General features: G+C 37.5%; 1 protein-coding gene across 4 annotated transcripts in view; it reads right to left on the bottom strand.

Moving 5' to 3' along the window:
• Positions 1-20150, bottom strand: part of Cog6 (conserved oligomeric Golgi complex subunit 6) — a 596080-nt gene that overhangs the window by 528890 nt on the left and 47040 nt on the right. For 3 of the 4 annotated variants that reach the window (XM_090403681.1, XM_090403680.1, XM_090403683.1), the window contains exon 2: positions 19296-19439. In XM_090403681.1, the coding sequence (XP_090259807.1) occupies positions 19296-19439 (144 nt within the window). Of the gene's footprint in view, positions 1-8945; positions 9195-19295; positions 19440-20150 lie in introns of those variants that run through there. The other variant, XM_090403684.1, reaches the window with a different exon arrangement.

Below are 20150 nucleotides of genomic sequence, written 5' to 3' on the forward strand. Positions count from 1 at the left end.
CTGAGTGGTGGAGATGGAGAGTTATGGAGTGGGTGCCCTCCCTCAATGAGTCTTTGGATTCCTTGGAGGTGTCACGTAATAATAATAATAAGTCCAAACTGGATGGGCACTTAATGTTCTCTCCTCATAATCACCTTCATGATAATGCACATTTGTATCATTAACAGAAATGTACACATTCTCACCCTTCTTTCCATCATAATCTACTTTTCCTGACTATCTGTATTAAGTTTAATCTGGCATAATTATTTATTGGTATAAACTAAACTAAACTAACATCAAGAATATTACTAATATCAAGTCACGGAGGGGTGTGGTTGGGAGGAACGGCACCCCTGACCTTAACGCAAATGGGTTGATATTATTGGACTTCTGCTGTACTAATAGCTTGTCCATAATGAATACCTTCTTCCAGCACCAAGAAGTCCATAAGTATACAGGGATACACTAGAACAAAATTCTCTGACTGACTTCTTTATAGTCTCAGCAGACCTATTTTTCTCAGTGTTGGACATTCGTGTGAGAAGAGGGAAAGAACTGTCAACTGACTACTACCTTGTTGTGTGGACTCTACGACTTCAGAAACCAGATGCTACCATCAAAGCTGGTAGGCCTAAGCAGCTATACCGAGTGAAATGGGAGGCATTGGAAAATGAGGCTGTGAGGAAGAATTTTGCAGATGACATTTCCTCCAGGTTCAAAGAGATTCCCAAGCATACTGCAGACGTTGAGGAGGAGTGGAAGCTGTTCAGAGCAGCTGTCGCTGCCTCTGCATTCTCATGCTGTGGCAGAAAGCGGCTCGGCGAGGCAACAGGCAGTGAGAAAAGGACACCTTGGTGGAACCAAGAAGTCAAAAAAAACTGTCTGGGCAAAAAAGGAGTCATACCTAACATGGCTTAGGGTCAGGTCACCTGAGATGCGTTTGCGGTATGCTGAGGCACGAAAAGCTGCTGCTGAGGCAGTAAAGACAGCAAAGCAGAAGGCTTGGGAATCCTTTAGAGAAAGATTAGACTCATCCTATGCAAATACAATTCTGGCTGACCATCCACTGCCTTCGATGGTGGAAATCGTGCACAGCAAGGGCAATTAAGGCCTCTGATGGTGCACTTTTAACAACCGAGAAGGATATCCTCCACAGATGGAGGGAATACTTTGAGAGCCTTCTTAACCCGGGTGGCCCAGCAGTTGTGGACATCCAAGAGGTGCAGATCGGGGCAATGACTAGTCTCACAGCAGAAGAGGTCCATTTAGCAATAAAATCGCTAAAATCGGGCAAGGCTGCTGGCGATGATGAAATTCGGCCCGAAATGCTAAAAGCCTTAAATCGAGACGGTGTTCTATGGCTGACTCGTGTGTGTCAGGTAGCTTGAATATCTGAGCGAGCACCAAAGCAATGGCAGACAGGCATAATAATACCAGTCTTCAAGAAGGGAGACCAAAAGGATTGCAGTAACTATCGTGGCATCTCTCTGCTCAGCCTGCCTGGGAAAGTGTATGCTAGGTGCTTGGAAAGACGGTGCAGGAGCATAGTTGAGTCAAAGTTCCAGGAAGAACAATGTGGCTTTCGTCCTGGTAGAAGCATAACTGACCATATCTTCACTTTAAGGCAAGTCTTTGAGAAATCTTGGGAATATGCCAAGAATGTCTACACGTTTTGTGGACTTGGAGAAGGCATATGACCGGGTTCCTCGGGATAAGCTTTGGCAAGTAGTACAAGAGTATGGAGTGGATGGCCAACTATTAGCCACCATTAAGTCCCTGTATGAATGCCCAGAGTTTTGTGTCAGGGTAAAAACAGCACAAAGTCTGAACCTTTCACAGCCTCCGTTGGCCTCCACCAAGGCTGTGGTTCTGTGACCCCTCCTTTTCATAATATTTATGGACTGGATTGATAGGCACAGCCGAGGCAGTGAGTGTGTCAGAATTGGAAGATGTAGCATTGGACGAATGCTTTTTGCAGGTGACCTAGTTCTGCTTAGCTATTCCACAGATGACCTCCAGCAGATCCTGGATAGGTATATAGCTGTTTGTGCAGACACCGGAATGAAGATCAGTGTGGCCAAAACTGAAACATTTGTGGTCTCAAAACAACCATCCCAGTGCACTCTAAATGTAAGTGGAGTCCCAATGAGGCAGGTGGAGAAGTTTAAATACCTTGGGTCCATATTCACGAATGATGGAAAATGGGACGTAGAGCTAGATACTCGAATTGGCTTAGCAAGCTCAATATTGCAGGAGTTTGGCAATTCGGTAGTACTGAAGCGGGAGTTAAGCCAGAAGGCAAAGCTGGCTGTCTTCAATACAGTCTATGTCCCCATCCTCACCTATGGTCATGAGAATTGGGTAATGACCGAAAGAATGCAGAGACGAATCCAAGCAGTAGAAATGAGGTTCCTTCGAGGGGTTGCAGGACTGACAAGACTCGACAGAGTCAGAAGCTCTGCAATTCGGGAAACCCTCAATACTCAACCGCTGCTTCTCTGTGTTGAGAGATCACAGTTACGTTGGTACGGGCACCTGGTCAGAATGCCACAAGAGAGGCTCCCTCATCAGGCCCTCTTTGCCAAGGTGGGAGGCCACGTGGAAGGCCAAAGACTCACTGGATAGATTATATCCAAAACCTTGGGTGGACACGTTTGGGAATCCCACCAGAACACCTGAGCTCGGTGGCAGAGGATCGTGACCATTGGAAGTTCCTCTTGCAGCTGTTGCCCCCACAACCCAATTAGGAGGGGAGGGCCTTGACGATGTATGTATGTATGTATGTATGTACTAATATGAAATGCATTCATGTGCAGGATCCATCTTATATAAATCAATTCTTCCATAAAACTTGCATCCATTCTTTCCTTCCACACAGCCTATACACTGAAATCGTTTGTCATCATAACCAATCTTAATTCAGGGCTATCATACCTTGATAACAAACTAATGATTTTTATTATTATTATTATTATTATCTGAGACCTCCAGGGAGTCAAGGACTCATCGAGGGAGGCTGTACATTACCCAACCCAACTATCATACCTACCCTTGAATTCATTCACACTAGATGCACTCACTACCCGTAAGGGCAAATTATTCCACTCACTCACTGCTCTCTGGGAGAAAAACCTAGCTCTTACCCCCTTTCTTGACTGCAAATAAATTTAACTTCCATGGATGCCACCATGTTCTCTCCCCACCTTTCATATAACAAAAAATTTCATCAGTTGAAATGATATAACACCCATTCAAAAGTTTACAGATCTCTCTCTCTCTCTATCATATCAACCCTCTTTCTCCTGTTAACCAGAGTCTGTAATCCACATACTCGCAATCTGTCCTCATAATCTAAATCCCATAATCCAGATATAATCTTTGTAACTCTTCTTTGCACTCTTTCTACAGCTTCTTTATCCCTTTGGAACCCGGGAGACCAAATCTGCACACAATAATCCAGGTGTGGTCTTATCAAAGCCTTATAAAGAAATGAAATTACTTCCTTATCCTTACATGTCAAAGTTCGCTTCAACATAGCAATTATCCTTTGAGTTGTATTTGCAACTTTTGCTATGTGACCTTTGAACTTTAAATTCTTATCCACCAATACACCAAGATCCCTTGCCTCTTCAGTTTCTTGTAGCATAATCCCCACTAATATAATATGCCGCTGGAACTCTAATCATGCCAAAGTGCATAACTTTACACTTACAAATGTTAAACTGACAGCCATTTTTGTTTGTCCAGATTTCCAGTCTATTCAAATCAATCTACCCATTTTGTAATTGCTGAATATCAGTAGCATCCTTGATTGATCTGCCTATCTTCACATTATCAGCAAATAATTGCAAATCTGATGATAGACTCTCCTTGATGTTATTAATGTATAGACTGAACAATAATGGCCCAAGGACTGAACCCTGAGATACACCACTGGTTACCTTAAATCTGGCAGATTTGGCACTGTATACATCTTTTTGATATCAGTCTGTCAACCATCCCCTGATCCAAGTCAATAGATTATGTTCCAATCCCATATTCTCCAGTTTGCACAATAGCATATCATGTGGTATCCTATCAAATGCCTTAGAAAAATCCAACATTATCGTAGTGTATCCATTCCCTTTATCCAACTCGGCCGTAACATTGTTATAAAATATGAGCAAATTGCTAAAACATGATCTTCCTTTAGAAAACCTATGCTGTTCCCTGCAGAGTATAGAATGCTTGTCTACCCATTTCTGTATGCGAGTTCTTACCAACTTCTCTAAAATCTTCACTACCACACAAGAGATACTAATAGGTCGGTAGTGAGACATCAGTTTCTGAACCACCCTTGTGCAATGGAAATATCATACATTCCTTCCATTCCTGTGGTATCATTCCTGAGCTGAGACTCAAGTTATACAAATGTGTGAAAGGCCTAGCCAATTCAGCTGAACATTCCTTTAACTAACGGGCAGATATTCCATCTGTCCCTATTGACAAATTCTTATCCAGGTTATGCAAGAGCTCTTCAACCTCATTTTCATGAACCTCTAACTCTTCATCCAACGTAGCAGTAGCACCATGCTACATACACCTGGTTGATATATCTTAGCAAAGTGAGCACTCATTAACTGAACAATCTCCTTAGCTTCCGACACTCATGTACCATCTGCATTCAATAAAGTTATTCTTCCACATTCATTCTTTCTTTTGCTTGCAACATAACAATAAAATTCTTTTGGATTGCCTTTAGCTTGCATGGCCAATTTCTTTTCATACTCCGTTTTAAATTTTCTCACAATACTCGTTACTTTTCAGGCCTGAGCTTTATATATTTCATAACTCTTATTCTCATGATATTCTTTCCACATCTTCTTCTTCTTGTGGACCTCTAGCTTAATAAGGCTGCACATCCATTTAACTCCCAACCTATTTATTTTTCGAACACTAGGGATACATTCAGATACCTCCTCATTCAAGCACTTTTCAAAGATTCCCATGCATTGCTGACATTTTTTCCATTCAGTAACTGATACCATGGGACCAAACATGGTATTCTTCTAAGTTGATCATAATTTTCAGCTTTGTAATTCAGCATGTAGCCTGATTTAATCAAAGCGTCAATACAAGTAGATACTTCCCAAGAAAGAACAGCATGATCACTGTCACCAATTGGTGGTAAAATAGCCATATTCTTGATAGAGATCCCTTCTGATACTATGAGCAAATCCAACACTTTTTGACCTAGAGTTCCTTCTTTCGCATGCTGCTTGAGAAAGTTATCTCGCAACAATTCAATAAATTCCTGTTCTTTCTGATCGTGAGATTTCTCTTCTACCCAATCAATGTTTGGAAAATTAAAGTCACCCATCACTTGGTACCCATAACGCTAAATTGGCGATGCATTTGTTCGTCCCCTACAACTGAGCTGCCAGGTCTGTAGCAACACCCCACGATATATTTCATTCTGTTAACCTCCACCCCAAATAGACTCAAACTCATCGCTACATGGGACACTGTTACCTTCATTGTTTTCTTGTACAGGAATACCTTGTATAGGAGTGTCTCACGTGCTTGGTTCAAAAGAAGCGTCCGCCCTATGCAAAACCATGTTGTTTGAGGTCTATTTATAAAGGTTTTCAATTTAATTAGTTTATTACAAAAATTTAGGATAATAAAAATGTTTAAAAATGAAAATAAATTGTTATTTTTATTAACTAAATAACAAATAAAATCCTTTTAAATTGATATAAAAGTTGTAGAAAACAAAACAAATATTACTTCAATTTTAGCATACAGTTATTTACGTTTTACTAAAGTAGTCTTTTAGTGTTCGTTGAACCATCCTTGTCTTCTTTGTCTCTTCAAGTACTAGATCTCTGTAGCATTTGATGGCATTATTGAGACTTTGTCTCACTTTGATGCTTCTTTCCAAATTCGGGTCGGCATTTATGAGAAAGTCGGAAGCTTTGTCCATTTTTCTCACAAAAGTTGAAAGGTCAGCAAGGGAAAATTCTTCAACCCTGACATCAGTGGGGTCATCTTCGTCTTCTTCTGCTTCATAGGCTCGTTGTTGTTCCAACTCCAAAAGGCTTTCATCATCCATTTGAATGAGAATCAATACATTCGTTCACATTGTTACAATCTAAACTTGTAAAACCAAGATCTTTGCCCATCTGCACAATTTCTGTTGAGATTTCCTCTTTCTGTGTTGCAAAGGCAACAAAGTCCTTTGAACAATGCAGCAAGATATTATGCCATACGGCTCTCATGTTGCTTTGAGTCACCTCTTGCCAAGATTCATAAATATTTTGAATGGCATCTTTTATGTTAAATTTCTTCCAAAATTCACTCAAAGTCCAAGAATCTTCTTCTGCTGTAGCTTTAATAGCTTGAGAAAAAGTTCTTCTTAAATAGTAAGCCTTGAAAGTGGAGATAAAGCCTTGATCCATCAGCTGCAGAATTTATGTTGTATTTGGAAGGAAAAAATGAATCTTGACATTTTCATCTCAGTCAGTCAATAGAGTTGGATGGCCTTGCGCATTGTCTAATAAATGCAAAATTTTGAAAGGAATATCATTCTTTTTACAATAGCTTTTAACTTCAGGGCAAAAACAAGTTTTAAACCAGTCTTCAAAAAGTGAATGAGTCACCCATGCTTTTTTATTCGAACGCCAATGAACAGGTAAATTGTTCTTTGTAAAGCCCTTAAATTAAGAGCTCTTGGGTTTTCCGCTCTGTACACTAGCAGTGGCTTCAATTTTAAATCACCTGATGCATTACCTCCTAGTAAAAGTGCCAATCGGTCTTTTGACACTTTATACCCAGCTTGTGTTTTTTCCTTCTCTGCCAGAAATGTGCATGATGCCATTCTTTTCCAAACAAGCCAGTCTCGTCAGCATTAAAAATTTGATCATCTGTGTAGCCTTCCTTCTCAATAAGCTCCTTCAATTCATTGGGAAATAATTCTGAAGTTTTAGCGTCTACACTTGCACTTTCACCTTGGATTCTTACATAATGGAGTCCCATATGCTTTTTGATATAGTAGAAACAACCAGGATTTGCTATAAAAGCTTCACTGGTTGTACCTCCTTTATTTTTGCTTTCATTTTCTTTTATTTTGTCATATAGACTTATTGCTTTTGCCTGGATTATCATTTGACTCAAAGGAATCTTTTTCTGATTACAATCTTCAATCCAGATCATTAGAAGGCAATCCATATTTTCCATTGTAGAAGATCGATTTCTCGTGATCACTTTTGAATATAAGCGGTGCTCATTCCATGCTGTTTAATCTTTTCTTTGCTCTGAATAATTGTTCATACAGATGGCTCATTCATTTTATTCTCACGTGCTATTTTAGCAAACGAAGCACCATTCTCATGACATTTTATAATTTCAAGTTTCTTCTCTAATGTCAACCACTTGCGTTTTTTTGTTACTCCAACAGTGTCTTGTTTGTTTCATCTCTTTTCACTCATACTTAAATAATAAAAAAAAATTAAATACTAATATTAACGTAAATAATAAAATGCCACGGGGAAAGAACGTGTCTACATGAGAGCCAATCGAATAACTACTGCATAAACGTGGCTCTCGACTGTCACTTGCGGCACCCGGGAGTCGCCGGTTAGTGTTGACAATGTTAGTGTAATAACAATAAGTGTAATAATAAAAGCCGCGTTAGACCAAAACCCGCATTGTTCAAAACCACGCTATACAAGATATTCCTGTATTTCTACCCTAACTGGACTTAAGTCATCTGATATCATTAGTAACACTCCTCCTCCTCTCCTATCTCTTCTATCATTCCTAAAAATAGTATATCCGTTACACTCGATCCCACTTACCATATCTGATTCTGATAGCCAGGTTTCACTAATGGCAACAATCTTAAGCCACATTGTATTCAATAAAGCAACAAACTCAACCCCTTTGTTTCTTATGCTCCTGGCATTTGTGTATAGACATAATAAATTACAACCTAGCCTACTCTTATAATCATATATGCAATGTATTTGGTCTTGTTCTAGAATTTTCTCTTTTCCCTCCCCAGACATACTTAAAAGGTCCGAAAGTCTTAAAAGGACTGGTAAGTGGAACCATATCTGATTCCACTTACCAGTCCGATCCCACTTACCATATCTGATTCTGATAGCCAGGTTTCACTAATGGCAACAATCTTAGGCCACATTGTATTCAATAAAGCAACAAACTCAACCCCTTTGTTTCTTATGCTCCTGGCATTTGTGTATAGACATAATAAATTACAACCTAGCCTACTCTTATAATTAGATATGCAATGTATTTGGTCTTGTTCTAGAATTTTCTCTTTTCCCTCCCCAGACATACTTAAAAGGTCCGAACCCAAAGCACATTTTTCCACTCCTTAGCCACATACATAACCATGTTCAAAGGCATTTATATCTTTATCACGTTTGTATAACCATAGCTGAACTTTCACACACATTTTCCCCATTTCTCCCTTGATAATCTAGTTTCCCTGACTCTCTGCATTAAATCTCATACCAAGAAGTAATTTCTCTAGGCTTCTGATGCCAAATGAATTCAAGTGCAGACCATCATTCTTTAACAAATCATTTGCTATCATCACCCTCCTTCTTAACTCAGTACTATCATATCTAGGTAGTAATCCTACAATTTTTACTCTTTCACATTTCTTTCTCGCTTCTTCCAACAGACCTTTCATATCTTCTCTCATACTATGTTTGTAACCACTTAAATTATTTGTACCTGCCAGCACTACCATTTCTTTTACATTTCTTTTTTGGTTTTCAATTACGTTTTTCATATTTTTAATTTTCGCTCCCGGGAAACTAGAAATGGTGACCTCGTCGGCAAGCGCAAATTTTAAAATTGAGTCACCATACCATATTACCTCTTTTTTCTTAGATATTAACTGACTTATCTTGTTGTTATTAATATTTTGATTACAAAGTTCAGTATTTTCCTACCTGTTGTTGTTCTCATCCTTTTTCTTATCCTGTCAAAGATTAAACAAACGTTTTTCCACCTTTTCCAATTCCCTGGTCGATTTCCTAAAAATTTCTTTCAACCGAGCTATTTCTAATGTCAGCATATTCTCAGATAAATTATTATCATCACTGCAGCAGTGTTTTTGTTCAAGACAAATGTTCTCCTCAGTAGCAACTTTAGCAAGCTTTAGTCACTGCCTTGTTACGACAAGTTTTTGGCGCCATTTTCAAGAGTAGTAAAAACTAATAATTTCTCTGAAATTATGTTATAAAACACTTTAGTACAATAACTACACTAATAAACTACAATAATATACTAAAAATACACAATTAAATCTAAGAAAACATTTAATAAATCAACAAAAATCACAAATCTTTCAGGAGCTCTCTAACAGTACGTCTTTTGTTTGTACTTACAAGAACTATGATTTCTTTCACTTGACCATTGTTTTTAAATGTATTTGCTATATTTTTAATTTTTGCTTCAGGAAAACACTAACAGTCATCAGTGGCACGTTGTATGATGAAATCAGCATAGCAAATAGCATTCTTCTTTTACATGTTCAACTTACCCGATTGTCATTACTTAATATCTTACCTGTTTCAGTTCACTGTATGCTGTCCTTCTGCCGCTTAACTTTCTTGTCCTTCCTATGCCTCTAAACACCCCTTAATTTTTGTAATTCCCACACTGTCTGTCTAATAAAGTGTTTTAATCTTGAGATTTTTAAAAAGTTAATTCCTATTCAAAATCCTGACATTTCTCTTTAACAGGGAAAGCTTCCTTGTTCTCAAATTCACCTTGTTCTCAATATGAGGGTAGTCTGAAAAGTTCTTGGCCTCGACCATAGATGGCGACACTATCAGAAGATTTTTTTTTTCTAAGTAGGTACATCTGTCATAACATTCCATGTGAAATTGCAAGTCATTTTATCAAGTAGTTTGTTTTATACAACTGTCTGAAGCAAAAGTGTTGTCTGTATCCCTAGAAATGGATAAAATTGAGTATCGTGCAGTTATAAAATTCTTTGTAAAAGAAGGTTTAACACCAAAAGAAATTCATTTGAAGTTCATAAAAGTTTATGGGCACTCTTCTCCTCATTTCAACAATTAAGAAATGGGCTCCTGAGTTTAAACGTGGCTCTGCCAGCCTTGAAGATGATCCATGTGAAGGATGTCCAAAACGTGTAACAACACCAGAAATCATTAATAAAATGCACAATATGGTATTATTGGATGACTGGCGAGTCAAAGTGTGTGAAATTGCTGAGACTATAGGCAATTCAAAAGAACATGTATTTTGCACGAAGAATTGCAAATGAAAAAACTTTGTGCAAGATGGGTGCCACGCTTGCTCACAGCAGATCAAAAACGCACTTGCATGAAAATCTCTGAACAGTGCTTGGAGCGTTTTAACAAGAATAAAATTGATTTTGTGCAGCGATTTATTACTATGGATGAGACTTGGATTCACCATTACACACCAGAATCCAAACAGCAGTCAAAACAGTGGACAAAAGCCGGTTGTTCAGCGCCAAAGAAAACAAAGTCAGTTCCATCAGCAGAAAAGGTCATGGCATCGGTGTTTTGGGATGCTAAAGGCATTTTGTTTATTAATTATCTTGAAAAGGGTAAAACAATAACCGGGGAATATTATTCCGATCTTTTAACCAGACTAGACAAAAAAATTCATGAGAAAAGACCCGGTTTGCAGAAGAAAAAATTCATCTTTCATCAGGACAATGCACCTGCCCACAAAGGTAAAAGTTTTGGCAATGGGAAAATTAAGGGATCTGCAATATGAATTGTTGTATCATCCACCCTATTCCTTAGATTTGGCTCCCTCTGACTTCTATCTCTTCCCAAAACAAACTCTTCCTCGCTAGTCAGCGTTTTTCTTCGAATCAAGAAGTGACTGCAGTTGTAGAGGGGTATTTTGCAGACTACAGGAACAGGATAATGATGCTGGAGCATTGCTGGAATAAAAAAAAAATTGAAATTATTAATTCGTTTTTTCATTGTTAGGCCGAGAACTTTTTAGACCACCATCGTATGTTAGCGTTCCATTTTGATGCTTCGCTATTCTTGCCTGTTTTTGGTGCCTTTTTACTGCACAGCTTTTGTAATATTTCAAAAAAAATATGAAATACACCAATACAACAGAAACACAAAAATCAGAGATGTGATATTTGGTGCTAATTTATTTGCTTTCGGAACATATTCCATTAATTCCAACAATCCGCACACCATCCATCCAAGGCTGAGATGCCCCCTTGATTTAGGGGATTTTGGCAATTTAATGCAGCCAGCTTGCCATTATTTTGCTGCATCCATGTAGGGATAAGTATTTTATATCTGTAAAATTGTGTGTTCCCGGTGGTTTGCTTGTTCTAAGGGGAAAAAAAAAACACATTTCAGAGAGGAAAAAACCTTCTAAACCCATGTGAGACCAGCTAATTCACCATTTGATTGAAAAGTATCATAGACAAGATTGAAACCTAGGTCTTTTCAACCAAAGGGCTTGTCTAAACCAACTGAGCTACAGACACTCACCTCACCAAATCCCTGATCTCATCATTTTCCTGCAATGCAGTTCTATCAATTCACTATGATTTGCAATCCTTTCAGCCCACTTTCTACTATGATACAGTGAAAAGATAACCGTTATTACCATAGGCTGGTCTATTCAAATCATCCTGCAGAATCTCTATACATCACTTTCATTTACTATTTCCCTCAGTACTCTATACCAACCTTCATATAGTTCAACCAGGGATATTCTTCTTAAGCTATCCACATTACAACAAAAATTATGGGACAGTTTGAAGAATCTTAAATAAATGTTCTTGAGATCTGTCAGGCATATGATTGTGTCTGGCACAAAACCCTATTAGGCAAGTATCTGTCATATAGTCTGTCTTCTCATCTCTGCAAATGGGTTGCCAGTCTTCTTTCTCTTGACATACATTATATACAATGATAGATGAATATTCAAACTTTATAATTAATGGGAATTTCAAAGAACCTTTTTTTTGTTTGTTTTTTTCATCTAATTCCGTTCTATTTGACACCATGATATGCTCTGATATGTTTACTAATTCACCACTGACTGAAACACTTGACCTTATTAAGCCAAATTTCCCCTGATATATTTAAATTAATCAAATTCACCATACAAAAAGTTATTTTTCATGGAGAGAAAAAATATATAAACAGATAGATAGGACAGAAATGTTTCCCCCAGCAAATTTCTATACAGAATGCCTAAAAAACCAAGCACCTCAACAATGCTATGTGCATGCCCTCACTCACACACACACACACAAATCAACAGTCTCTCTACACTGTACATGATATGCTATTTGATGACACGGCATAAGATACATATCAAACCATTTTCAGCACAGGCAAACAGTTAACCAACATCCAAAAATACACTTCATAATAGAAAAAGAGACAAATAACTCTTCCTTTCCACACACAGTAGTTACACATCTACCACATGGTTCACTATCCTTTTCAATTTACAGGAAACATACACTGAAAAATGTAACATCATCATAATCCTTCCCAATGCTACAGTATTCCATACACACAGCAAAAACATGGAATAGGTCTTGTGACCTTTCATGAGTGGGTAAGATATATTAAAAAAAATATCCCTAAAATACACATAACAAGAGCTGTTTGTTCCAATCATGCATTGCTTGGCATAGAACTCTGTTAACTTCATTACACCTTTTTTTTTTAATCAATAGTTACATAAAATAGCAAAATACCTCAAACCCCCATCCCTCTGACACATAAGATCCCAAAAAAACTATTTTCATCCCTTATGTCCTGAATACAGCTAAAAATATTGATAAATTTCTTTATAAATATAATTAATCCGTATGCTTCTTCAAAACCACACGTCCTGATAGCAACACAACATTCATCTGATCACTAGAGGATCAGCTTATTCCTCTCACACACACACATCCTAGAGTGTATAAAAGTTCCATGCAACTTAGACTTCTTTGGACAGACCAGTAGATCTGTTAACATCTGCCTTAAAGAACACATCATCATCATCATCAAATTCCTGCCATGTGCCCTCAAGGGGTGCACAGAATATGATAGTACTACATGAAAAATTTACATCATTACTAACTTCCTATCTACAATTTTCCTCCAAATCAGTCAGTTACCTGTAACTGACTCCAGCATTATCAGATTTATATTTCTATCTTCTAAGGCACTTTTTACCATATCAATCCACCTATATCTTGGTCTTCCTCTAGGTCCTCTTTGTGCCAACCTAGCAGAGAACACTTGTTTTGGTAATCTCTTCTCACCCATTTTCTTTAAGTGATCATATCACCTGAGATTAGCTCTGTTAACACATTCCTGGATGCTGACAATGTCAAGTTCTTTCCTAATATCCTCGTTTTTAATATGATATTGCCGGTGATACCATCTGTTCATGCCCCTAATCTTTCTAAGGACTCTCATATCTGCAGTCTCTAGTCTTTAGTCAAGTGTTTTACTTCTGACCCAAATCTCAGATCCATAAGTTAAAACTGGTTTGAACACTGTCTTGTATACAGCTAATTTCGTGTTCCGACTAATTTCTCTGTTATTCAATATAAATTTATTCAGTTGACTTCCTGCCATACCAGCTTTGTTGATTCTGTTGTCTATTTCCATATTTAATTTACCATCTTCAATAAAAATCATGCCTAAGTAGCAGAAATGTTTCACTTGTTCTACAGGTTCTCCATTCATAATGCAGTTAATATTTTCAATGTTTCTGCCCATTTTTATTGTCTTGATTACTGACCTTCATATCATATCTATTACAACAGTTATTCAATTTAGTCAGGGAATCTTGCAGACATAGCAGATTTATTTAGAAGTATAACATCGTCTGCATAAAGCAAAGAGTTGACATTAATATCTCCAATTCTGATATCATATTTAATACCACTTTCCTTCATAAGGTGATCCATATTGATAATGCATAACAGAGGGGATGTCAGACTGTACATCCTTGTCTGACACCAGATTTAACATTAAACCATTTTCCTGTATTTCATTCAATTCTAACTGCTGACTTACAACTCAAATAAAGACTAAGTACTGCTTGATATAATGCCCCAATGACACCATGCAATTTTGAATAGCTTCTCTCTTGGCACCTTGTCATATGCCTTTTCCAGATCTGCAAAACTTAAATACAGATCTTTGTTACATTCCCACAATTTCTCAACTATTTATCGTAACGTGAAAATTTGATCCTGGCAGCCTGTATTTGGCCTGAATCCAGCTTGTTCTTCACCAAGCTTCTCTTCTACAATCCTTTTTCAACCTTTTCTCAAGTATATTTGAATAAATCTTACCAGGAACACTCAGAAAGGAAATACCTCTGTAATTCTCATATTCAGTTTTAATTCCCTTTTTATATATGGATACTATGAGAGCTACTCGAATCATCTAGAATTCGTCCCTCTGTCCATGCCTTCTGAACTATGCAGTGCAGCCACTGTAAGACTTTTATACCTCCATACTTCAGCATTTCTGGTTGAATATCATCTACTCCTGCTGCCTTTCCACATTTCAAGCCTTTGATGGCTTTTTCTACTTCAAGTATGGATATGTATTCCTGACTGCATGCCTGGTCAGTGTTTTTTATCACTGTGCTATCACTGCTTGTTTCATTTAGCAATTTTTCAAAGTAATTACTCCATACTTCAAGGATATCTTTTTCTCCTGTTTTCATGTCTAACCTAACCTTTATCATCTCTAATTCCTTTTACAGCACTGCACTCTCTCCTCCATTTCTGAGCTTCTGCAACAACCTTCAGAATATCTTGCCATCTTCTTGATATTGATTTTCTATGTTCTTACTAAAGTCTTCCCATGACTTTTGTTTAGCTAGTTTTACACAGTGTTTACCTTTCTTACATTTGTCTCTGTATTCTCTAAGAGCATAAGCTGACTTATTTGCCAGGAACTTTTGATATGCTTTCTTCTTTTCTTTCAATGCCTCTTTAACTTCCTACGTCCACTATGGAGTTCTGATTATTCTATCCTTGCAGACAACCTCACCACATGCCTCTCTGGCTGAATCAGTCAATGTTTTCTTCAAGATTAGCCACTGAATCTCCAAGGTTTGGTTGCTGTTCTCAAACTCTTTCATATTTCTTGAATCGTGTTTGTGTATTTTTGTCTACAGTTCACATCTGAGTACTGCTGAAGTTTTATTTGCTTTAGAACTTTTTACATGTTCATCTTTTCAATATGAAATACAACTTTATCCTGCTCAAGACTAAATATTGATCATTTTCAATTTCAAATCCTCTGTACACTCTAGTGTCCTGCATCAGTGAGAATACCTCACTATCAATAACATAGTCAATGAGGCTTCTCTTATTCCTTGCCTCTTCTCTGCATATGAATTTGTGCACATTTTTATGTTGGAACATTGTGTTAGTAATAATTAGTCCATGTCCTGAGCAGAAATCCAACAGATATTTGCCATTATTATTAGCTTTGCTTTTTTTTTCCAAATTTTCCCAAAATATTTTTGTATGTCTGACAATCATTTCCTACTCTGCTATTTAGATCCCCAACGATGACCAACTTTTCCTTTTTCATTGTGTCAGTTGCTTTCTCTAAAGCCTCAAAAAATTCCTCCACTTCTACCTTAGTAGAACCTTCTGTTGGATCATAGGCACAAATAAGTTTAATTGTCCAGTTCCCCATTCTGATATTTGCCCAAATCACTCTACTTGACACTGCCTTCCATTCAAGATTAGCCTCATATTTAATGTTGAATACTATTGCTACTTCTTCTTTTCCTTGATTGTCATTGCCTGAATAAAACATTTTGTATTTATTTATTGTTCAGAATGATTTCACCAGTTTTTGTCTTTTTTTTTTCAGTCACCCCTATTATGTCGATCTGGTACTTATCTAATTTCTCAACCAGCTCCATTCGTTTGCCATGCAGGATTCTTGTTAATAGGATCAATCTTGAACTCTGGTGATGTTGAGTTGTGTTTAAGAACACAAAAACTACATTCAGGATCACTGGTATAGCAAATCTGGACCAGCACACCATGCTCTGAACCCCCCCCCCCTTAACATAGGATTAAATAGAAAAAAAAGACATTTGCGCTGCACAGAAGTCACTACAGATTATTAGAATCAGCATCAGCTATTCATCAACTAGACTACATTTTACCTTAATTTCGCTGAATAAACTCTGTTTTTATTCAACCACTGAAAGGTGACTTGATTGCATATTAGCTCCTTTTCGGTTACAATATGAATCGTTTTTGCAGCAATTTAATTAAGATGCATGTTTTACTACAGTTGTATTTTGTATTCTGAAGAGCAGTGGCTAGAAATTCAGCAAAATGTAAATAACCAATAAATTATTTATTTACACTTTTCGTGCATGTTTATATCATGATGCATTGTTATGAATAAATATCTCTGTGTCTGCTCACTATGATATCTGCATTATAATTTTTCATTTGGAATGTATTCATTTTTTAATTGTGGTCAACTGGAAGACCAATGTTATTCAAGACATTCCGAGCATTTTTTTTTTTGTTTTTTCCTCCATCTGAAACTAATAAAATACCATACTATCTATTATCCAAACAAATGTCAATGGCTGTTGCTGAAGGCTGGTCGTATATCTCTCATTCAACGGAAGCCATTATTTTGACATTTGGAACTTGCCTGTGAGTAACGGCAAAATCATGTCCTCGACTTAATGCATTAACATCTTCATCTGTTAGAGCTACCGATGATAAATTCACAATAATGCAATCTTATTGTAATTGCTGTCATTTTGTAGAACAATGATGCTGGAGGATTTCAAATTTTTTCTAGTGCTGGTTTTTAACTTCGATGAGTTCTTTTTAGCTATTGCGTCGGAGATGCTGTCCCACAGTTCCGAGTTTAAAACATCACACACAGTTCGTCGCATAGAGCATTGATAGTTGCATGTATTTTTGAGAGCTCCATACAAGTAGCGTTAATCTGTTCATGTAATAGTGCTAAACTCGGAGAGACGATATCGTATGCAAGACATGACAATTCGGTAAATGGAAGTTAAAATTGGCAGGCCAGCTAAACAGGTTAGCCTTCTTAAAGAGGTGTTGAGCCACCAATACAATACCAAACTCTGTCAGAATTGAAAACAAGTTCTGCTTGGCCAAAGCCCAGGATATTTAAAAATAGGTGAGTTTTAGCACTTTACATGAACACATTAACACTGCTCACAGATGGATACATTATCTGCATGGATTTATTAAGGAGCACTCTTGTTTTACTAATCTAATTGCATTTTATAATAAAGTAACAAGAGCAGTGGATGAGAGAAAGGAATATTTTTTTGGATGTTACAAAAGCATTTAACAGGGTGCCACATACTAACCTAATATTTCAGTTACAGCATATGAGTTTAGATGTCAGCTTAGTGAATTTGACTTGGGGGGGACTGGCTGTGTTTCACACTCCCTTGTACACAGCTCTGTGTACTTTTGACTTCTCCAAGTGCCTTTTTTCAGATGCCTCTCTTCTGGTGGTCTCCACTCAACACTTTATTTCAGGCTCATACTCAAAACACCACATTTCATCACTGGTAACAATCATTTCAAGGAACTTTGAGTCCTTACGAGTGGTTTTAATGAGGTCCTTGCAGTATTTGATTCGATACATTTTTTGGTCGTTGGTCAACTTGTGGGGAAGAAATCGCGAATTCAATTTACAAAAGGCCAAACTCTCGGTCAAAATGTTGTGCATAGTTGATTTTGGAATCCCCAATTCGTCTTCAATCAATCTCACAGGCGATTTCAGTTTTACTTTGATTAAATCATGCACTTTTTGGATGTTAACTTCGCTCAGTCCAGTTTTTGGACGGCCTGGCTTTTCGTCATCCTCAAGTGTCTCACGACCACTTTGAAATCGCTTAAACCACTCGTAAACTTGAGTATGGGATAAGCATTCATCACCATATGCTTTTTGAAGCATTTAATGCGTTTCGGTAAAACTTTTACCAAGTTTAAAACAAAAGTCAATCGCAGCTCTCTGTTTTAAACTCATTTTCCGACAGTTCATCAAAACACACTGTCACTCTTGGCACTATAACTCAGCTTCTAATGAAACAAATGTATAAACAGTTGACACAACACTAATGAAGGTTGCTGCTTTCGACAACAAAAAAGATACAACAGGTGGCGCCACTAGTTTCTTCTATTTTCAAAAAGTTTGGTTTCTTTTTGGACAGCGGGTGTATTCCCCTCATATTCCACCTGGCTCTATGTACACCCCCTTATTTCTCAAGCCACCATTCCCACATCACGCCATTCTTGCAACATTCCATCTATGCATTTCTAGTTTCCCTATTCCAACACACTCACTTGCCCAGAAAACCACAGTCTCTTCAAATGCCTGTGTCCTTCTGCATTCAAATGCAATCCATCTCTTGCATACAACTTCCTTCTATCCTCAAACATACTCCACACATCCACATATTCCAGATCCCTTTTCCTGCACATTCTCACTATCATCTCATTCATCATCATCACTGCTCTTCTCCTCCACTCTGCATTATCATACTTCAGCAACACGCTTATTATCTTTCCTTGGACACATTTCTACTGCACTATGTCTAATATCAACCTCAAATGTCATGCTACATGATTCATGCTACCTCTCAGGTCATTCATACCAACCATTAGTATCATCTCCTCCACACTTTCACTCCCTTCATTGCCAATGCCACACACACTATCATTTCACCAGGCACTCCTCTGGCACTCTACACAGTCCATATCATCAAATCTCTATACATGAAACTCCAAATAGATTTATCCCACTAAACACCTTATCCTATAAACATCCATCTCATACCATATACTCTCAAAACCATTAATGTTATTTCCACTGAGATTCTCTCGCTGGCATTCCTGACTCTTATGGATTACAATCTCTTTCTCTCTCTCTTTTCTCTCCCTCTCACCTCTCTATCCCTTGTTTTCATGCTCTCTCTCCCATTCTTTCACCTTCCTCTCTCCCTTGCACTCTGACGACGTTCTCTTACACCTACTTTTCTTCCTCTCACATTAGACAACCTCACTATCCTCCCAAGATTCATTCACCCACCTCAACTCAGTTGTCATTCCTTCTATCTCCTTCCTCAGCAGTTCTATTTCTCTCTCACACATTCTACTTTCAACTGCCATTCACACACACAATCACAGCCATCAAACAAACCACCTCCATCTGCTACTACCCAAGGCTAAATTTAAATATAGGTCTTTAATTTACCTCTTTTACTTCTCTCAATGCCTGCACAAATTTTTCATTGATGGCTAAGCTTCTTTTTTCAATATCTCCTCTCAAACTACGGCGAGTGCGAAGGCTATTTTCATAAAAAAAGGTTGATAATGAATTGAGTGCATCCAGTAGTTCCTAAAATAGAAATAACTTTGACTCAATATCACATACACTAATTAAAGTAAACTTATATTCTTATTATAACAAACTCATATATTGCAACAAACTACCAAAAATCCTATCAATATCCCCACAGGCATATTACAGTAATAATAAAGTACCATAACAATAAAGTATTCCTCTAGTCCCAAAAAATTTATTACAGTGATAGTGAACTACAGGAATAGTTTATTATTATGGCTAGTTTGCTTTACTGAATTTCATTTAGAATATATGCCTACGATATGGGCAAAATAATGAAAACACTTGTTATACATACACATTTCTTTATTAATATGGTGTTGGACCCCCTTTGGCCTAAGTACAGCCTGAATTTTTCTTGGAATGGACACAAGTTTTGAATAGTTTCTGGTGGAATTTTGTACTGTTCTTCTTGAAGAACATCTTCAAGTTGTTTTAAAGACATTGAAGGTGGAAATCTGTTTCTTATTCCGGCCTCCAAAACTGACTGTAGTAGTTCAGTAATGTTCAAATCTAGTGACTGTGCTGGCCAGGGAAAATGTTGAAATTTACCGTGATTTTCAAACCACAATTGTACAGTCCAAGTTGTCTGAATGGGGAGAAATCGTCGTCTTGGAATACTGCATTGTTGTTTGGAAATAATGTTTGGTTCACAGAAGGTACTTGATTAATCAAAATGTCCAAATAATCACTTACAGTAATTAT

The sequence above is a fragment of the Typopeltis vanoorti genome, chromosome 14 (genome assembly GCF_054136105.1).
Source record: "Typopeltis vanoorti isolate ZY-2024b chromosome 14, IOZ_Tvanoo_1.0, whole genome shotgun sequence".
Classification (NCBI taxonomy): domain Eukaryota; kingdom Metazoa; phylum Arthropoda; class Arachnida; order Uropygi; family Thelyphonidae; genus Typopeltis; species Typopeltis vanoorti.